Genomic DNA, 13,424 nt, shown 5'->3' on the forward strand with positions numbered 1-13,424 from the left:
TGCTCAAGCTAAATGTGAGGAAGCCCTCAGGGGCTACACTAAGAAGCTGGACTTTGTCCTGAGGACACCTGCCCTTGCCACCCCGTGGGAACTGTTACCCCTCCTCCAACTTCCCAAACACTGGGCTTCCTGTACTCACACTCTGGTTCCAGACCAGGATATGGCTCCTGGAGGTCAGGGGCCAGCTGATGTGTCCAGGGTCACTGGCACCCAGAGCCAGGTACAAGCTGAGCACCCAGTATAGCACTTTGGGGTTTCAGCAAGGGCCCGGCTCAGAGTTCCCCATTCCAGTGAGATCTAGTCCAGTCAAAATCATCCTTGAAATCCCTCCATTTGCCCAGAGAGTGCAGCACAGGCCCATATGGGGGAGTCTATCAGCCAGCTTTGCCTCCGGGGTTGGAACACATCACTGGGTCTCCTTTGGTTAAGCAGCAGGTGGGATAAAAATGGTTTGCATTTAGGGGCCAAATTATAGGAAAGTAGAAGCTGTACTTCTAGCAACAAGAATCCCTGCAGGCCTAAGGGTGCTCCCGCGCAGGCACAGCTTGGGGAGCTGGTCCACCAGGGCACCCTCACCCCAGGGCTCCCAGTGAGGACCCAGGATCAGAGTGGGCACCACCGACAATAGGACCTAGGGCCCACCACCACCCTACCTACCCCCCAGCTCCCAAGAAGGTGACCCTCCAGAGAAGAGCTTAGTAGAAAGAGAGTGGAGTTTACAACAGGGAACCCTCCAGAAGACAGAACTGAAATGTGATTCTAGGTAAGTAAGCTAAACTAACCAACGGAATAAAGACATCATAATACTAACCTTAGGTTCTAAATAAAAAGCAGATACAGGTTTACATTTCCTCGTTTACTCCTCACATCAACCCTGTGAGAAGGGTGTTGCTCTTATCCCCATTGCAAAGGGGAAAGATGGTGGCCCATTGTCACCCAGATAGTAAATGGCAGAGAAAAAATTTTGAGTACACACTCTTAACTTCTATCCTAATGCCTCTCACCAAAGACTCAGGAGTCGAGAAATCCTTTTAATTTGATTTCTATTAAAATACATATAATGCTATTTATTCAAGTATAACTAATCCCTAGCAATATCTCAGGAAGGGGGGGGTAACAGATTATTTTAATTTTTATGCTTTTTTCTGTGTTATAAATTGTCCATAATAGCCTGACCAGGCGGTGGCGCAGTGGATAGAGTGTCAGACTGGGATGCAGAGGACCCAGGTTCGAGACCAGCTTGAGCGCAGGCTCATCTGGTTTGAGCAAAAGCTCACCAGCTTCAACCCAAGGTCACTGGCTTGAGCAGGGGGTTACTAGGTCTGCTGAAGACCCATGGTCAAGGCACATGTGAGAAAGCAATCAATGAATAACTAAGGTGTTGCAACGCGTGACGGAAAAACTAATGATTGATGCTTCTTATCTCTCTGTTCCTGTCTGTCTCTGTCAATCCCTCTCTCTGACTCTCTCTCTGTCTCTGTAAAAATAAATAAATAAATAAATAAATAAATAAATGAAAACATTTAAAATTGTCCATAGTAAGCACATTTTACTTTTAAAAAGGAAAAAAAACCTGACTTCATAGAACGCTTTTTTTTTTTTTTTTTTTTTCCCCCATTTTTCTGAAGCTGGAAACAGGGAGAGACAGTCAGACAGACTCCCGCATGCGCCCGACCGGGATCCACCCGGCACGCCCACCAGGGGCGACGCTCTGCCCACCAGGGGGCGATGCTCTGCCCATCCTGGGCGTCGCCATGTTGCGACCAGAGCCACTCTAGCGCCTGAGGCAGAGGCCACAGAGCCATCCCCAGCGCCCGGGCCATCTTTGCTCCAATGGAGCCTTGGCTGCGGGAGGGGAAGAGAGAGACAGAGAGGAAAGCGCGGTGGAGGGGTGGAGAAGCAAATGGGCGCTTCTCCTGTGTGCTCTGGCCAGGAATCGAACCGGGGTCCTCCGCACGCTAGGCCGACGCTCTACCGCTCTACCGCTGAGCCAACCGGCCAGGGCATAGAACGCTTTTTTTAAAAGAGATGCGTTGCAATTGTTTGTTTGTTTTAAGATTTTATTTATTCATTATAGAGAGGGGAGGGGGGGAGGAGCAGGAAGCATCAACTTCCATATGTGCCTTGACCAGGCAAGCTCAGGGTTTTGAACCGGCAACCTCAGAGTTTCCAGGTTGACGCTTTATCCACTGCACCACCACAGGTCAGGCGCAATTGTTCACATGGAGAGCAGAGACAGGAGACAGGACTAAAATAGGGCAGGGGAGGGGGTCAAGGTGCCACCCCCTCAGGACTCATAGACAGCTGACACAGAGCAGGAGTCAGGACACCTGGATTCTTGACCCAGACTTTCTGCTTTCCTGCTGTGTGACCTTAAGCCCCTTGCTTTCCCTTTCTGGGACAACTTCTCTGCAGGAGAGACCCAGTTGCACCCAGGAGATTCCTGCATAGAGATTCTCCAGGCAGGAGGCTCTGTAGCCCCCAGTAACCTGACTCAGAGCAAAGAAGTACCTTTGTATCCCAGGGACTCCCCAACTCCCCAGCCTCTCAGTTCTCAGGTCTTAAAGGTCACCCTTGGGGAAGCCACTGCACAATAGCCCTACAGGGACACTTCCCTGCTGGAGGAAAAACCCCAGGGAAGTGTCTGCAAACAGGAAGTGAGGGTGAGTGCAGAGAGGTGAGCTCACAGACAGCAGTGAAGCTGCCCTGCTTTGTCTCCTGTCACATTATTTCGCTCAGTCACAGGCTGCGATATTACTTGTCTGCCTCCCCCACTAGACTGGCGCTCCAGGAGAAGAGCGACCTGGTCACAGCTGCACCCCCAGCACACTGCTGTTTCACTCAATAAATAGCATTTCAATGAGTGAATGAATGATCCAGTGAATAGATGATGAGCTGCCTTCCCAGCTGCCTGTCTGCAGCTCAGAAAACTACCATACGTCCCCAGCTCCAGCCCCAGCCCACCCCCCTGAAGGGCTGTCCCGCTCTCACCTTGGCCAGGGCTGGTGAAGTGGTTGTAATACTGAGACACGTAGGTCATGATGCTGAGGCAGTCGGGGACACTCATGGAGACCATGTCATTGGGGTCCAGGAGAGCAGGGATGCCCAGCTCCTTCTCAGCCACTTCAAAGGCCTGAGTGGGAGTGGGAGCAGGTGCAGGGATGGGTGGGTGGGGGGAAGCAGCCATAGCAGGAAGAGGAGGAGAAGGAGGCAGGGTGAGCGGGTGTCCCTCAGCTAAGGCCCAGCTTGGCTTCCCTCAGTGGGATGAGGGGGCCCAAGGCAGGGGTGACTATGGGCTCCCCTCCCTCTAACCCCACATGATGACCTGGAGAAGGGGGAGGTCAGGTGCTCCAAGGACACGCAGGCCAGGGGGAAGCAGGGGGCAGAGAAACAAGTGAGGCAGACCTTCGCTGCAGCTCCTGCCCTATAAGCCCCCTGCCCACCCCCACCCCCATACACAGCCTCTTGGGCTTCCATCTCTCTGGAGACTCACCAAACGGTTATTCTCGAAGACATTGTTCTTGGAAAGTGAATCAAAATCTCTGCAAGAGGCAACGGAGAGGAGGAGCTTTGAGGAGGTAATCAGGAAAGCTATGAGTCCGGAAACAGCCGGGTGGAGGTGACCTCTTCCCAAGGGGAGGGGTCTGTGGCTGTCAAAGAGGAAACTGAAGCAACAAGCACATGCTTGTAGAGTTGGGTCTGCCCAGTGGGGCCACATGAACTCAGAGGCATCCAGGCAGAGGCTGCAAATCACTCAGAAGGGGTAGGGCTCAAGTTCAAGCTTTCAGATTTAAGATCCCTTAACTCACTGCAAATTTGGACACCCTTCCACAGGAAGCCACATCCTGAGTCAGTAGAAAAGACAAAACTAAGACCAGGACAAATGCTTGTAAAAACAGGGACATCCGTGAATTGAGGACCTCATGCTGGTGCTATGCTAAGCTTCTGTCTTGAATTTACATTATTTACAACTCTATTTGACTGGTATTCAACCCATGTTATAGATGAGAACACTGAGGCCCAGAGAGGAGAAACCAGTCAGCCCTGGGAATCCACATTCCTGGTCCTTCTATTGCATGTCTCAAACCTGGGGAAACCACACCAGCATGCTGAATCCCAACCCAGACTGAAGATGAATGGTTTTTTTAATGGGGCCAGGAATAGAACAAGTCTGAACTAGACTGGAAATCATACAGACTCCAAAGCTACTGTCCGGCACTAAACGGCTGGCTGCCCTGCTGGGCCACTCCTAGGAGCACCTTTTCTTGGGAAGCAGTAAAGGGTTTTCCAGTTTCTAACCTGGGGCAGGTGAAGGGCAGCAGACCTGCCTAGGGAACCCTGGGAGGGGACAGCTGGCCAGCCTGCTGGCTTTATTTATCCCCCTCCTCCCTCCCTGCTCCAGGCTGCTAGAGTGGCAGAACCAGTGGAGGCAACCCAGCCTTCTTGCTTGCAGCCTTCCAGGTGCACCCGACCAAAGCCTTGCCTCTCTGTGGCTGAACACAGCAGCCTGACTGCCTGGTGTAGTGAGCCCAGGGGCCAAAGCAGGCAGCCCATCCTTCAACATCTGGGTCCCAGGCTTTGCTCTTCCGGACTCAGCAGTGACCTTGAGCAGGTCAGCAGTCTTTGCTGGCTTCATTTTCCCAACCTCAAACTGAGAAAGCTCTAGTACACGTCCCAGCCTGGTGGGGAGGGCTGACTGGTCGAGTCTGGGCTTGGTGAAGGGCAAGCACACTCCCCTTCCTTAGCCCTCCTACCCCCTAGTTTCTTCAGGCAGAGCCCAGGTGCAGTGAACTGAGAACTCCGGAACAAGGTGGACTGGAGGAAGTGACTGTGTATGAGCTTTTCTGCCTTACCACCTCAGGCCAGGTCACTTCCATCTCCCCTCAGCTAGGTCCCTAACTCCTCTTGCTTTGCCATTGCCTACGAGCATGAACCTCAACAAGCTATGTAACCTCCTAAACCTCAGCCTCCTGGTCTGTGACACCATAAACTAGGTGAAGGGACACCAGCATAAGCCCCCTACAAAGGCTTGTTTCAAGATCAAATGGGACAAAGCAACTAGTCTTGGCCATTTATTTCAGTCTCCCCAACAGTGTTCCTAGAAAGTTGGGTTTACATTTTGTTCACCCTTTGCCCCCAACACCCTACATAGTTCCGGGTACTCAGTAGACACTCAATAAATGTTTACTGAATGAAGAAATGTTGGAAGCAGTGTGAAAACTGTAAAGGCCTTCTTCCAGCCTCTTACCCTCACCCCCATATCTGTCTCTAATCAACATCTGGGCTTTGGTAACAGAGATTTTTCTGAGAGTTTCAAAGGACCGGGAAGTTCTATTTGGCTCTGGAGAGGTAAAGGGAGTTTAAAGGCGCCTGGATTGGGGAAAGACAACAATGAACCAGCCCCCTCACCGTAGTGGCAGAACCTGCCCCCTGCGGAGGCAGGGCCCACAGCGCCAGGAGCTTGAACCACTTTAGAAGATGATGCATGCCACACCCTATATCCTCCCCTATGTATTACTGAGGTCCAAAGGCAGATTTAACAGCAGGCGCACCAGGCACGCAGCCTGGGCCCCGACTTCTGAAGGGCCCCACAAAACCCCAACTTTACACATTTTTCTAATGACACCAAGTTTGGTTTCATATGTGCAATTTTAACATTAAAAGTACATAATACTTTTATTTATTTTAAAAATATGGTTAACATGTATTTTTATTTTCCCTGTCTTTCTTTTTTTTAAGGGGACCAATATTTTCTTCTGTATCCAGGGCCTCAACTGACCTTAATCCACCTCTGCTGAAGTCCCCTCTTATGCCTTAGGTGGGACCTGGGCCTCAGTGTCTGTCCTGTGCAATGGGCTGGCAACCCCAACACCAGCCTGCCTTGCCAATGAATGCCTGATATAATTATGAATCCCTTCTCAGGAGGGCAGCCACCCTCCATTCCACACCAACTCCGGAAACATCCCTCCTCTGCTTAAAACCATCATGGCTCCCCATGTCCACCCTCCTTAGCCAGTAAAAAGCCCTAAGCATTCTGGCCCAGCCACTTCTCCTGACCCTCCCTGCCATGTGCCATGGGCTCTAGCAGGGCTGCCTGTGGCACTGCTCAGGTAGTCCCCTCTGCCCAGAATGTCCTTACCTGCTCCTGCTATCTCCTTGAAGACTATGTGGTATCTGGGGGGCCTTCCCAGCCCATCTCTCTGACATAGCACTTTCCATTTGGGATTATCAACCCTGCTTCTACATCTGTTACTCCATAGGCATGGGAGACTGTGTAGGGTTTGTCTCTGTTGGTTGGTTGCTATCTCCATTACCAGGCACAATGCCCAGCACAGAGTAGTAACTCTGTAAATACTTGTTGAATAAATAAAGGAATAAAACACTTTCATCATCTCCCTACTGCCTCATAAGACTACTTATAATAACTAATGTTAATTAGTTGATTATTACCTCGTTTAATCCTCACAACAACCCTGTAAGGTCAGTCTGATTATCAAACCCACTTTAGAGATGCGGAAATGGTGCCTGAAGGGGTCCAGTGATTTACCCAAGGTCGCACACCTGGGCCATAGAGGCACTGAACACAAACCAAGCAGCCTGCACTTGGATGCTACTCAGAGGGCTCAGGTCCACCAACAGGGCCAGTTTGACACCCAAGTCCCTTCACACCTGGCCCTGGCCCCTGCCTTCACCACCTGCCCCACAGCCAAAACAGAAGACCCCTCAAGCCCTCCACCCCATTCTGGACGCTCTTCTCCACCCTTCAAGCCATTCTTGAGCCCAACCTCCCACCCCTGTCAGTGCAGATGTCACATGCCCCACAGCAGGCAGGGCCCACCTGCATCTGTCTCCACCTCATCTTGTTCACTTCTGCATCCACACCCCCAAAACCCTCTCCTCTGGGGTCTGCCCCACCACCCACAGGCATTGTACCACACGGCACAGAGTAAACTAGGTGCACGTGCCATTGAGTCCTTGGGCATCCTTCCCTTCCTTCCCCCCTCCTCAAAGCCTTCCCAGATACTGTCCTTGGGGAGGCAGGTTTGGAGGTGGAACTGCCACAGAGACTCCAGACCCTGCCAGGCTCCATGCCCTAGTGGGGGGCACTGTATGCACAAGAAATGGCAGATACCAGAGAAACTTTCACTCAGTGTTTTATGAATGAATGAATGAATGAATGAATGAATGGAAGAGGTACCAGCGCCCAAGGAAGAGGAAGCTGAGGTAGAAACCCCAAGTCAGCTGCTCTGGGGGTCTGAATAAATTTTCCCGTAAGAACTTCACTGGGCAGACAGGGACAAGAAGGGGGCATTTCATACCCTATAGCAGCCCATTGGTGGCTGTCAGTCAGACACTATGAGTCTTCACTTGGCCTTCCTGTCCCACTAAGGGCGGCAGGACCTTGGAGCACACACCTGAGGAGACAGGTCTGTGTCCTAAGGGAGGTTGCTGGGACCTAACACTCATTCATCCAATCACTGTTAGCCCAGGGTCTCCTCCGTGCCAGGCATTGTGCTAAGTGATCTTGAGACAAGATCGCACCGGGGAATCAGAGAAGTGAGGTTCACTGTACTCAGAATAAGGGGCCCCCTCACAGAGGGAACAGGCCTCAATGCCTCACAGGAAGGGGGTGCTCAGGGTGCCTGAGAGTTCAGTGCAGGAAAGGCCCAGGATCCCCAAAGAGGACTCGATGCCCCTTCAAAGTGTCAAGGCCTTAGGGAGATGAGCCCCTTGGGCGGAAATCAATGTGTTGTGGGCGGGGCCACCCCTACCCCCCCAACCCCGGCAGAAGTACTGGTACCCCGCTGAAAGTGTGTCCCGGTGGGCGGGGTCAGAGAAGCCTAGTGGGGGAGGGGTGTGCCCCGGGCTGGGGTCTCAGTGACCCTCCAGGCGTCAGGGCCCGACGGTAGCATCGGTGTCTCGGTCTCCGGGGGGCGGTGCCTGCCACCAACCAGGCCTCGCGTCATTGAGGGGGGCGGGGGTCCCCAGCCCGACCTGCGCCGCCCCGCTCCACTCCCCGGCCCGCCGCCCTCCTGGCACTCACAGCAGGTCCGGCCGGTGCCGGTGCAGGATGGCGCAGAAGGCCAGGCCATCCCGGAAGGAGCTGCTCAGGTCGCGGATGTCCACGCCGCGGTACCCCTCGCACTGGCGGCGGCACCAAGCCAGCAGCGCGCCTCGCGGCCCCGCCATGAGCCGCGCAGGGCACTGCCCGGCTCCGGACGACGCCGAGGTCAGGCTTCACCCTGGGACCCGCCGCCACGGGCCCAGTACCGGCGGCGGCTTCGGCGCGGCCCTGCCTGGCGCTGCTCTGAACTCCCGGCGCCGACCGGCGGGCGCAGGGCGGGGAGGAGGCGGGGCCGCGGCCTGGTGTACTCGTCGGGCTCCGCGCGAGGTCCCGGCTCGGCTGCCTGCTCCCCGCCCGGACCTGCCCGGACCAGCCCGGCCGGCCGCCGCCTACTCGCCGCCGCCCGCTCCCTTCGCTGTGGGCCGGCCGCGGGCGCCACCGTCCCGCTGGCCTCGGTCCCCGCCCGCCGCCGCGGGGAAGCGGGGAGGGGCGGCGGCCTGGCGCCCCACCCTATGGCGGCTCCGCCCCCAGACATGGACCCCGCCCCCCTCCCGACACCCCCTTGTCAGAGAATTCCAGTTACGGTGACCCCTCAAAGAACTGGGACAGCCCCTGAACTCCCCATCGCAAACTAGCCCTTCCCCACGACTTTCTCCACCCCACCACCTTCACCACGCCGGCCACCGGTAACTCCCCTTTCTCCCATCCAGAATCCTTCTTACTGTCAGGCCGCAGGACCTGCAAGTCCCCCACATGGATGTCTCTAAACCCATCTAGCTACCCTGGTCTGAAACTTTAGGAAGGCTTTCTCTCCCACCTCAGGCCAATCAGGCAGTTCTCCTGCAGACTCCAAAACACCCCTAGATGGCCACCAGCTTTCTTGATCCTGTCTCACCACTCCTAAATACCCTTGACCTCCAGGTTGTTCTGTTTTCCACTGTCTCTCTCCCATAGCCTGCCAAGGAAACTCCATACTCCCCACCACCGCCGTCAGTCCAGGTGTCCATTCAGTGATGTATTGAGCCTGACCACCTGTCCTGCACTTCTGACCTCTGTGTAGGCACAGAAATCACCCCTCCTGTCCTCATAGGGTGGTGGTGGGTTGGGCTTTTCAGGTAAGAACCTATAGGAAGCAGACCCTTGTCTAGCAGGGCATTAGGTGTCTGGCCTGGAACCATTCTCCCCATTCAAGACCTGGGTCAGCGACCCCTCCCCGGAGGCCTCTCCTCCTCCAGGAGATGAATCAGCCTCCACTGGCTGGCAGCTGGCTGCCATTGCAGTGATGTCACCCTGACTAGTGCATAAGTTAGCTGGGATAGGTCTGTCACTCACTCCCCCCTCCAAGGGAAGGAGCAGGGTCTTAGTCATCTGTTACCCCTCAGCACTGGGGTGGGGGGTGGGGAATGGAAAGAACAGGAATTTGGGAGTCATATTGACCCAGGCTCAAATCCTGGCTTTTCCCACTAACCCAGCCGTGTGATCTTGAGCCCCCGTGAGCCTCAGTTTTTACATCTTAAAAATAGGGATAGCCTGACCTGCGGTAGCACAGTGGCTAAAGCATCGACCTGGAACGCTAAGGTCGCTGGTTCAAAACCTTGGGCTTGCCTGGTCAAGGCACATATGGGAGTTGATGCTTCCTGCTCCCCGCCCTCCCCCCCCCATCTCTCTCTCTCTCTCTCTCTCTCTCTCTCTCTCTCTCTCCTCTCTAAAATGAATAAATAAAATCTTTTTTAAAAAATGGGGATAGGCCCTGGCTGGTTGGCTCAGTGGTAGAGCGTCGGCCTGGCGTGCGGAAGTCCTGGGTTCGATTCCCGGCCAGGGCACACAGGAGAGGCGCCCATCTGCTTCTCCACCCCTCCCCCCTCCTTCCTCTCTGTCTCTCTCTTCCCCTCCCGCAGGCAAGGCTCCATTGGAGCAAAAGATGGCCCGGGTGCTGGGGATGGCTCCTTGGCCTCTGCCCCAGGCGCTAGAGTGGCTCTGGTCGCGACAGAGCGACGCCCCAGATGGGCAAAGCATCGCCCCCTGGTGGGCGTGCCAGGTGGATCCCGGTCAGGCGCGTGCAGGAGTCTGTCTGACTGCCTCCCCGTTTCCAGCTTCAGAAGAATCAAACAAAACAAAACAAAAAATGGGGATAGCCTGACCTGTGGTGGCGCAGTGGATAAAGCATTGACCTGGAAATGCTGAGGTCGCCGGTTCGAAACCCTGGGCTTGCCTGTTCAAGGCACATATGGGAGTTGATGCTTCCAGCTCCTCCCCCCTTCTCTCTCTCTGTCTCTCTCTTCTCTCTCTCCCTCTTTATCTCTCTCCTCTCTAAAAATGAATAAATTTAAAAAAAATTTTAAAAATGGGGATAATTTCTTCTTTACAAGGTAGCAGAGATGATTAAGATGTGCCTGACCCCTTAGTGGTCATAAATACTATTGATACCTGGTAAACATGTGGTAAATGGATTTAATACACTTTGTACCCAGCTAATCACCTGTGCCTCTAAGTAAATAATGGAGCAGAGAGGCTGACTTGGGGAATCGCACCTCCTTGAAGGTCCACTGAGTCCCAGCACAGGATACAATGAAGAACCAGGGTGGGGCACCCCAACTTGCCAACCTGGGCCAGCTTCACACACCCTGGATCTGTCTGAGGCTAGAAGGCCACCACCTAGGCCTGGAATGTGGATCCTCAGGCTACCTAGGAAGGGACTGCCATGGACCAGGCTGCCTGACCAGCCTTCCTGGCCCTTGACCAGACTGCACTGCCACCTTCCCTGTCCTTTGTGGGAAAGCAACTCCAGGAAAGAAAGGTTCCAGGTGCTCTCATTAAATAGAGACTTGGCCTCAGGGATCCTGACACCAACACCTACCTTGGCCTTCCAAGTCCACAAGACTCTTTGATTAAACCCCTGTCCTCACCAGCCTAAGGGGCTCCGTTCAGATACCTGAGGACATGATGCCATTGCCATAATAATAGAGTACACAGCACAGCCCTCTGGGCCTCATTAGCCATTTGTGGGTTTTATAAACTCATTATTTGAGTCAGCTCACCGTGATAGGAAATAAGGGCCTGCATGACCATAGCTGTGTGACCACAGGCCAGACGACTCACCATTATGAACCCCAACTTACTACCCTGTAAGATCGAGATAATAATCTTTGTTTTGCCTGTGTTCCAGGTTTGTGGGTAATCAAGGGAGATAATGGGTAGAAAAATGCTGTGCAGGATGTAAATCTGGGTTCAAGTGGGAGGAGAAACAATGTTTACAGGTGAGGGCAGAAGCCACAGATGGCTAGGCAAGTCAGGTCACTGGCTGAAAATCATGCCTTAATTCCAGGATTAAGACAAAGAGCTCAGTGCTTTCCTTTTTTTTTTTATTTTTTATTTTTATTTATTTATTTTTTTTTTTTTTTTTTTTTTTTTCATTTTTCTGAAGCTTGGAAACAGGGAGAGACAGTCAGACAGACTCCCGCATGCGCCCGACTGGGATCCACCCGGCACGCCCACCAGGGGCAATGCTCTGCCCACCAGGGGGCGATGCTCTGCCCATCCTGGGCGTCGCCATGTTGCGACCAGAGCCACTCTAGCGCCTGAGGCAGAGGCCACAGAGCCATCCCCAGCGCCCGGGCCATCTTTGCTCCAGTGGAGCCCTGGCTGCGGGAGGGGAAGAGAGAGACAGAGAGGAAAGCGCGGCGGAGGGGTGGAGAAGCAAATGGGCGCTTCTCCTGTGTGCCCTGGCCGGGAATCAAACCCGGGTCCTCCGCACGCTAGGCCAACGCTCTACCGCTGAGCCAACCGGCCAGGGCTATTTTTATTTTTTAAAGACTTTATTTATTCAATTTTCAGAGAGGAGAGAGAGAGAGAGAGATGGAGGAGGAGCAGGAAGCATCACCTTCCCATATGTGCCTTGACCAGGCAAGCCCAGGGTTTCAAACCGGTGACCTCAGTGTTCCAGATCGACACTTTACTTTATCCCACTGCACCTCCACAGGTCAGGCGCTTTCTTCATTTTATTTTATTTTATTTTAAATTTTATTTATTCATTTTTAGAGAGGAGAGAGAGACAGAGAGGGAGAGAGAGGAGAGAGAGACAGAAAGAGAGAAGGGGGGAGGAGCAGGAAGCATCAACTCCCATATGTGCCTTGACCAGGCAAGCCAGGGTTTCGAACCGGCGACCTCAGCATTCCAGGTCGACGCTTTATCCACTGCGCCACCACAGGTCAGGCGCTTTCTTTATTTTTTAAATATCAATTTAGAAAATATATTCTCCTTATCAAAAATTTAAAAATAAAATAACTTTCTAGTTGACTATCTTCCTCAATTCCAGTGCCCTCCTAAGAAGTCACCATGGTTATCAGTTTGAAACTTAGCCTCCCAGACACCTTATGCAGACATTTAGATTCAAACATGGATTCAATAAATCCTAAATGTCTGAGCTCAAGGAGAGATGGGGGTGAACAAGACAGGATTCCTATCCTCATGGAATTGACTAGCTGGGAAGATGCACAGTAAAGAAATCAATGAAGGCTACTTAACATGGTGAGGTGCTTGGAAGAAGATAAAGCAAGGTGCCATGATAAAGACCATGAAAACAGACAGGGTGGCCTTCGAAACAGCTGCAGGTGTCCCAGTAGCGGGACAGGATCCTGGCTACTAGTGCTGACTAGTCTGGTGAGCGAGACAGAATCCTCACTACTTTTTGTCCAGCATGATAAGGGGCACAAGGAAAAAGGAAGCCCAAGGAATAGCAGGAGTGCAAAACGAGGCCCCTGACTGGTTTGAGTCAAGGTACCATGCTCTCCAGTTACCATTCTACCTGCCGGCCTGCTCTGTAGGAGAGCGCAAAAGCTGGATGAAAAATACTCCAAACCAATGGAGTGGGAGAAGTTAACAGAGAATGAGCACTAGGAATGAATGAGTGAATAAATAACCAGGACCTACAGTTTATAATTATTTTTATGCAGATCACAAAGAACTCAAAGTAAGCTTCAGAAAGATAAAAGGGAGAGGAAGTGCCATGCAGGGGACCTGGAGAAGCTGTGGGGGTACTGAGAACCTCTGGCCGTTGAGCCCACCTGATTCTGCACCTGTTCAGAGGCCAGCCAACTGCTTCTCTCTCAGCCAGAGGTCACTGTGTGCATGTGTGTTCCTGGGGGTGGGAAGCAATGCCTGGCTGGCCCCATTTCACCCACCACCTACTTTCTATGCCACTGACTTGCTAGAAGACCCTGGATAAGGATGTCACCTGGCTAAAGTTTAATATCAACCTGTATAAAAGGTAGGGATTAGCCCACCCAGTCATACAACAGGCTGGTCCTAGGATTCAGTCCTCCAGAAATACTATCCCAGGGGCCCTGAGATGTATATACAA

The 13,424-nt window shown here is 53.0% G+C and overlaps 1 protein-coding gene across 1 annotated transcript in view; it reads right to left on the reverse strand.

Annotated features, from left to right (window-relative positions):
• Positions 1-8,527, reverse strand: part of MICALL1 (MICAL like 1) — a 29,040-nt gene extending 20,513 nt beyond the window's left edge. The window contains exons 1-3 of the mRNA XM_066258445.1: positions 8,045-8,527; positions 3,494-3,542; positions 2,992-3,133 (exon numbers count right to left, since the gene is read on the reverse strand). Of these exons, the coding sequence (XP_066114542.1) occupies positions 2,992-3,133; positions 3,494-3,542; positions 8,045-8,190 (337 nt within the window). The 5' untranslated portion in view covers positions 8,191-8,527. The remainder of the gene's footprint in view (positions 1-2,991; positions 3,134-3,493; positions 3,543-8,044) is intronic.
• Positions 8,528-13,424: the final 4,897 nt, after the last annotated feature.

The sequence above is a fragment of the Saccopteryx bilineata genome, chromosome 1 (assembly GCF_036850765.1).
Source record: "Saccopteryx bilineata isolate mSacBil1 chromosome 1, mSacBil1_pri_phased_curated, whole genome shotgun sequence".
Lineage (NCBI taxonomy): Eukaryota > Metazoa > Chordata > Mammalia > Chiroptera > Emballonuridae > Saccopteryx > Saccopteryx bilineata.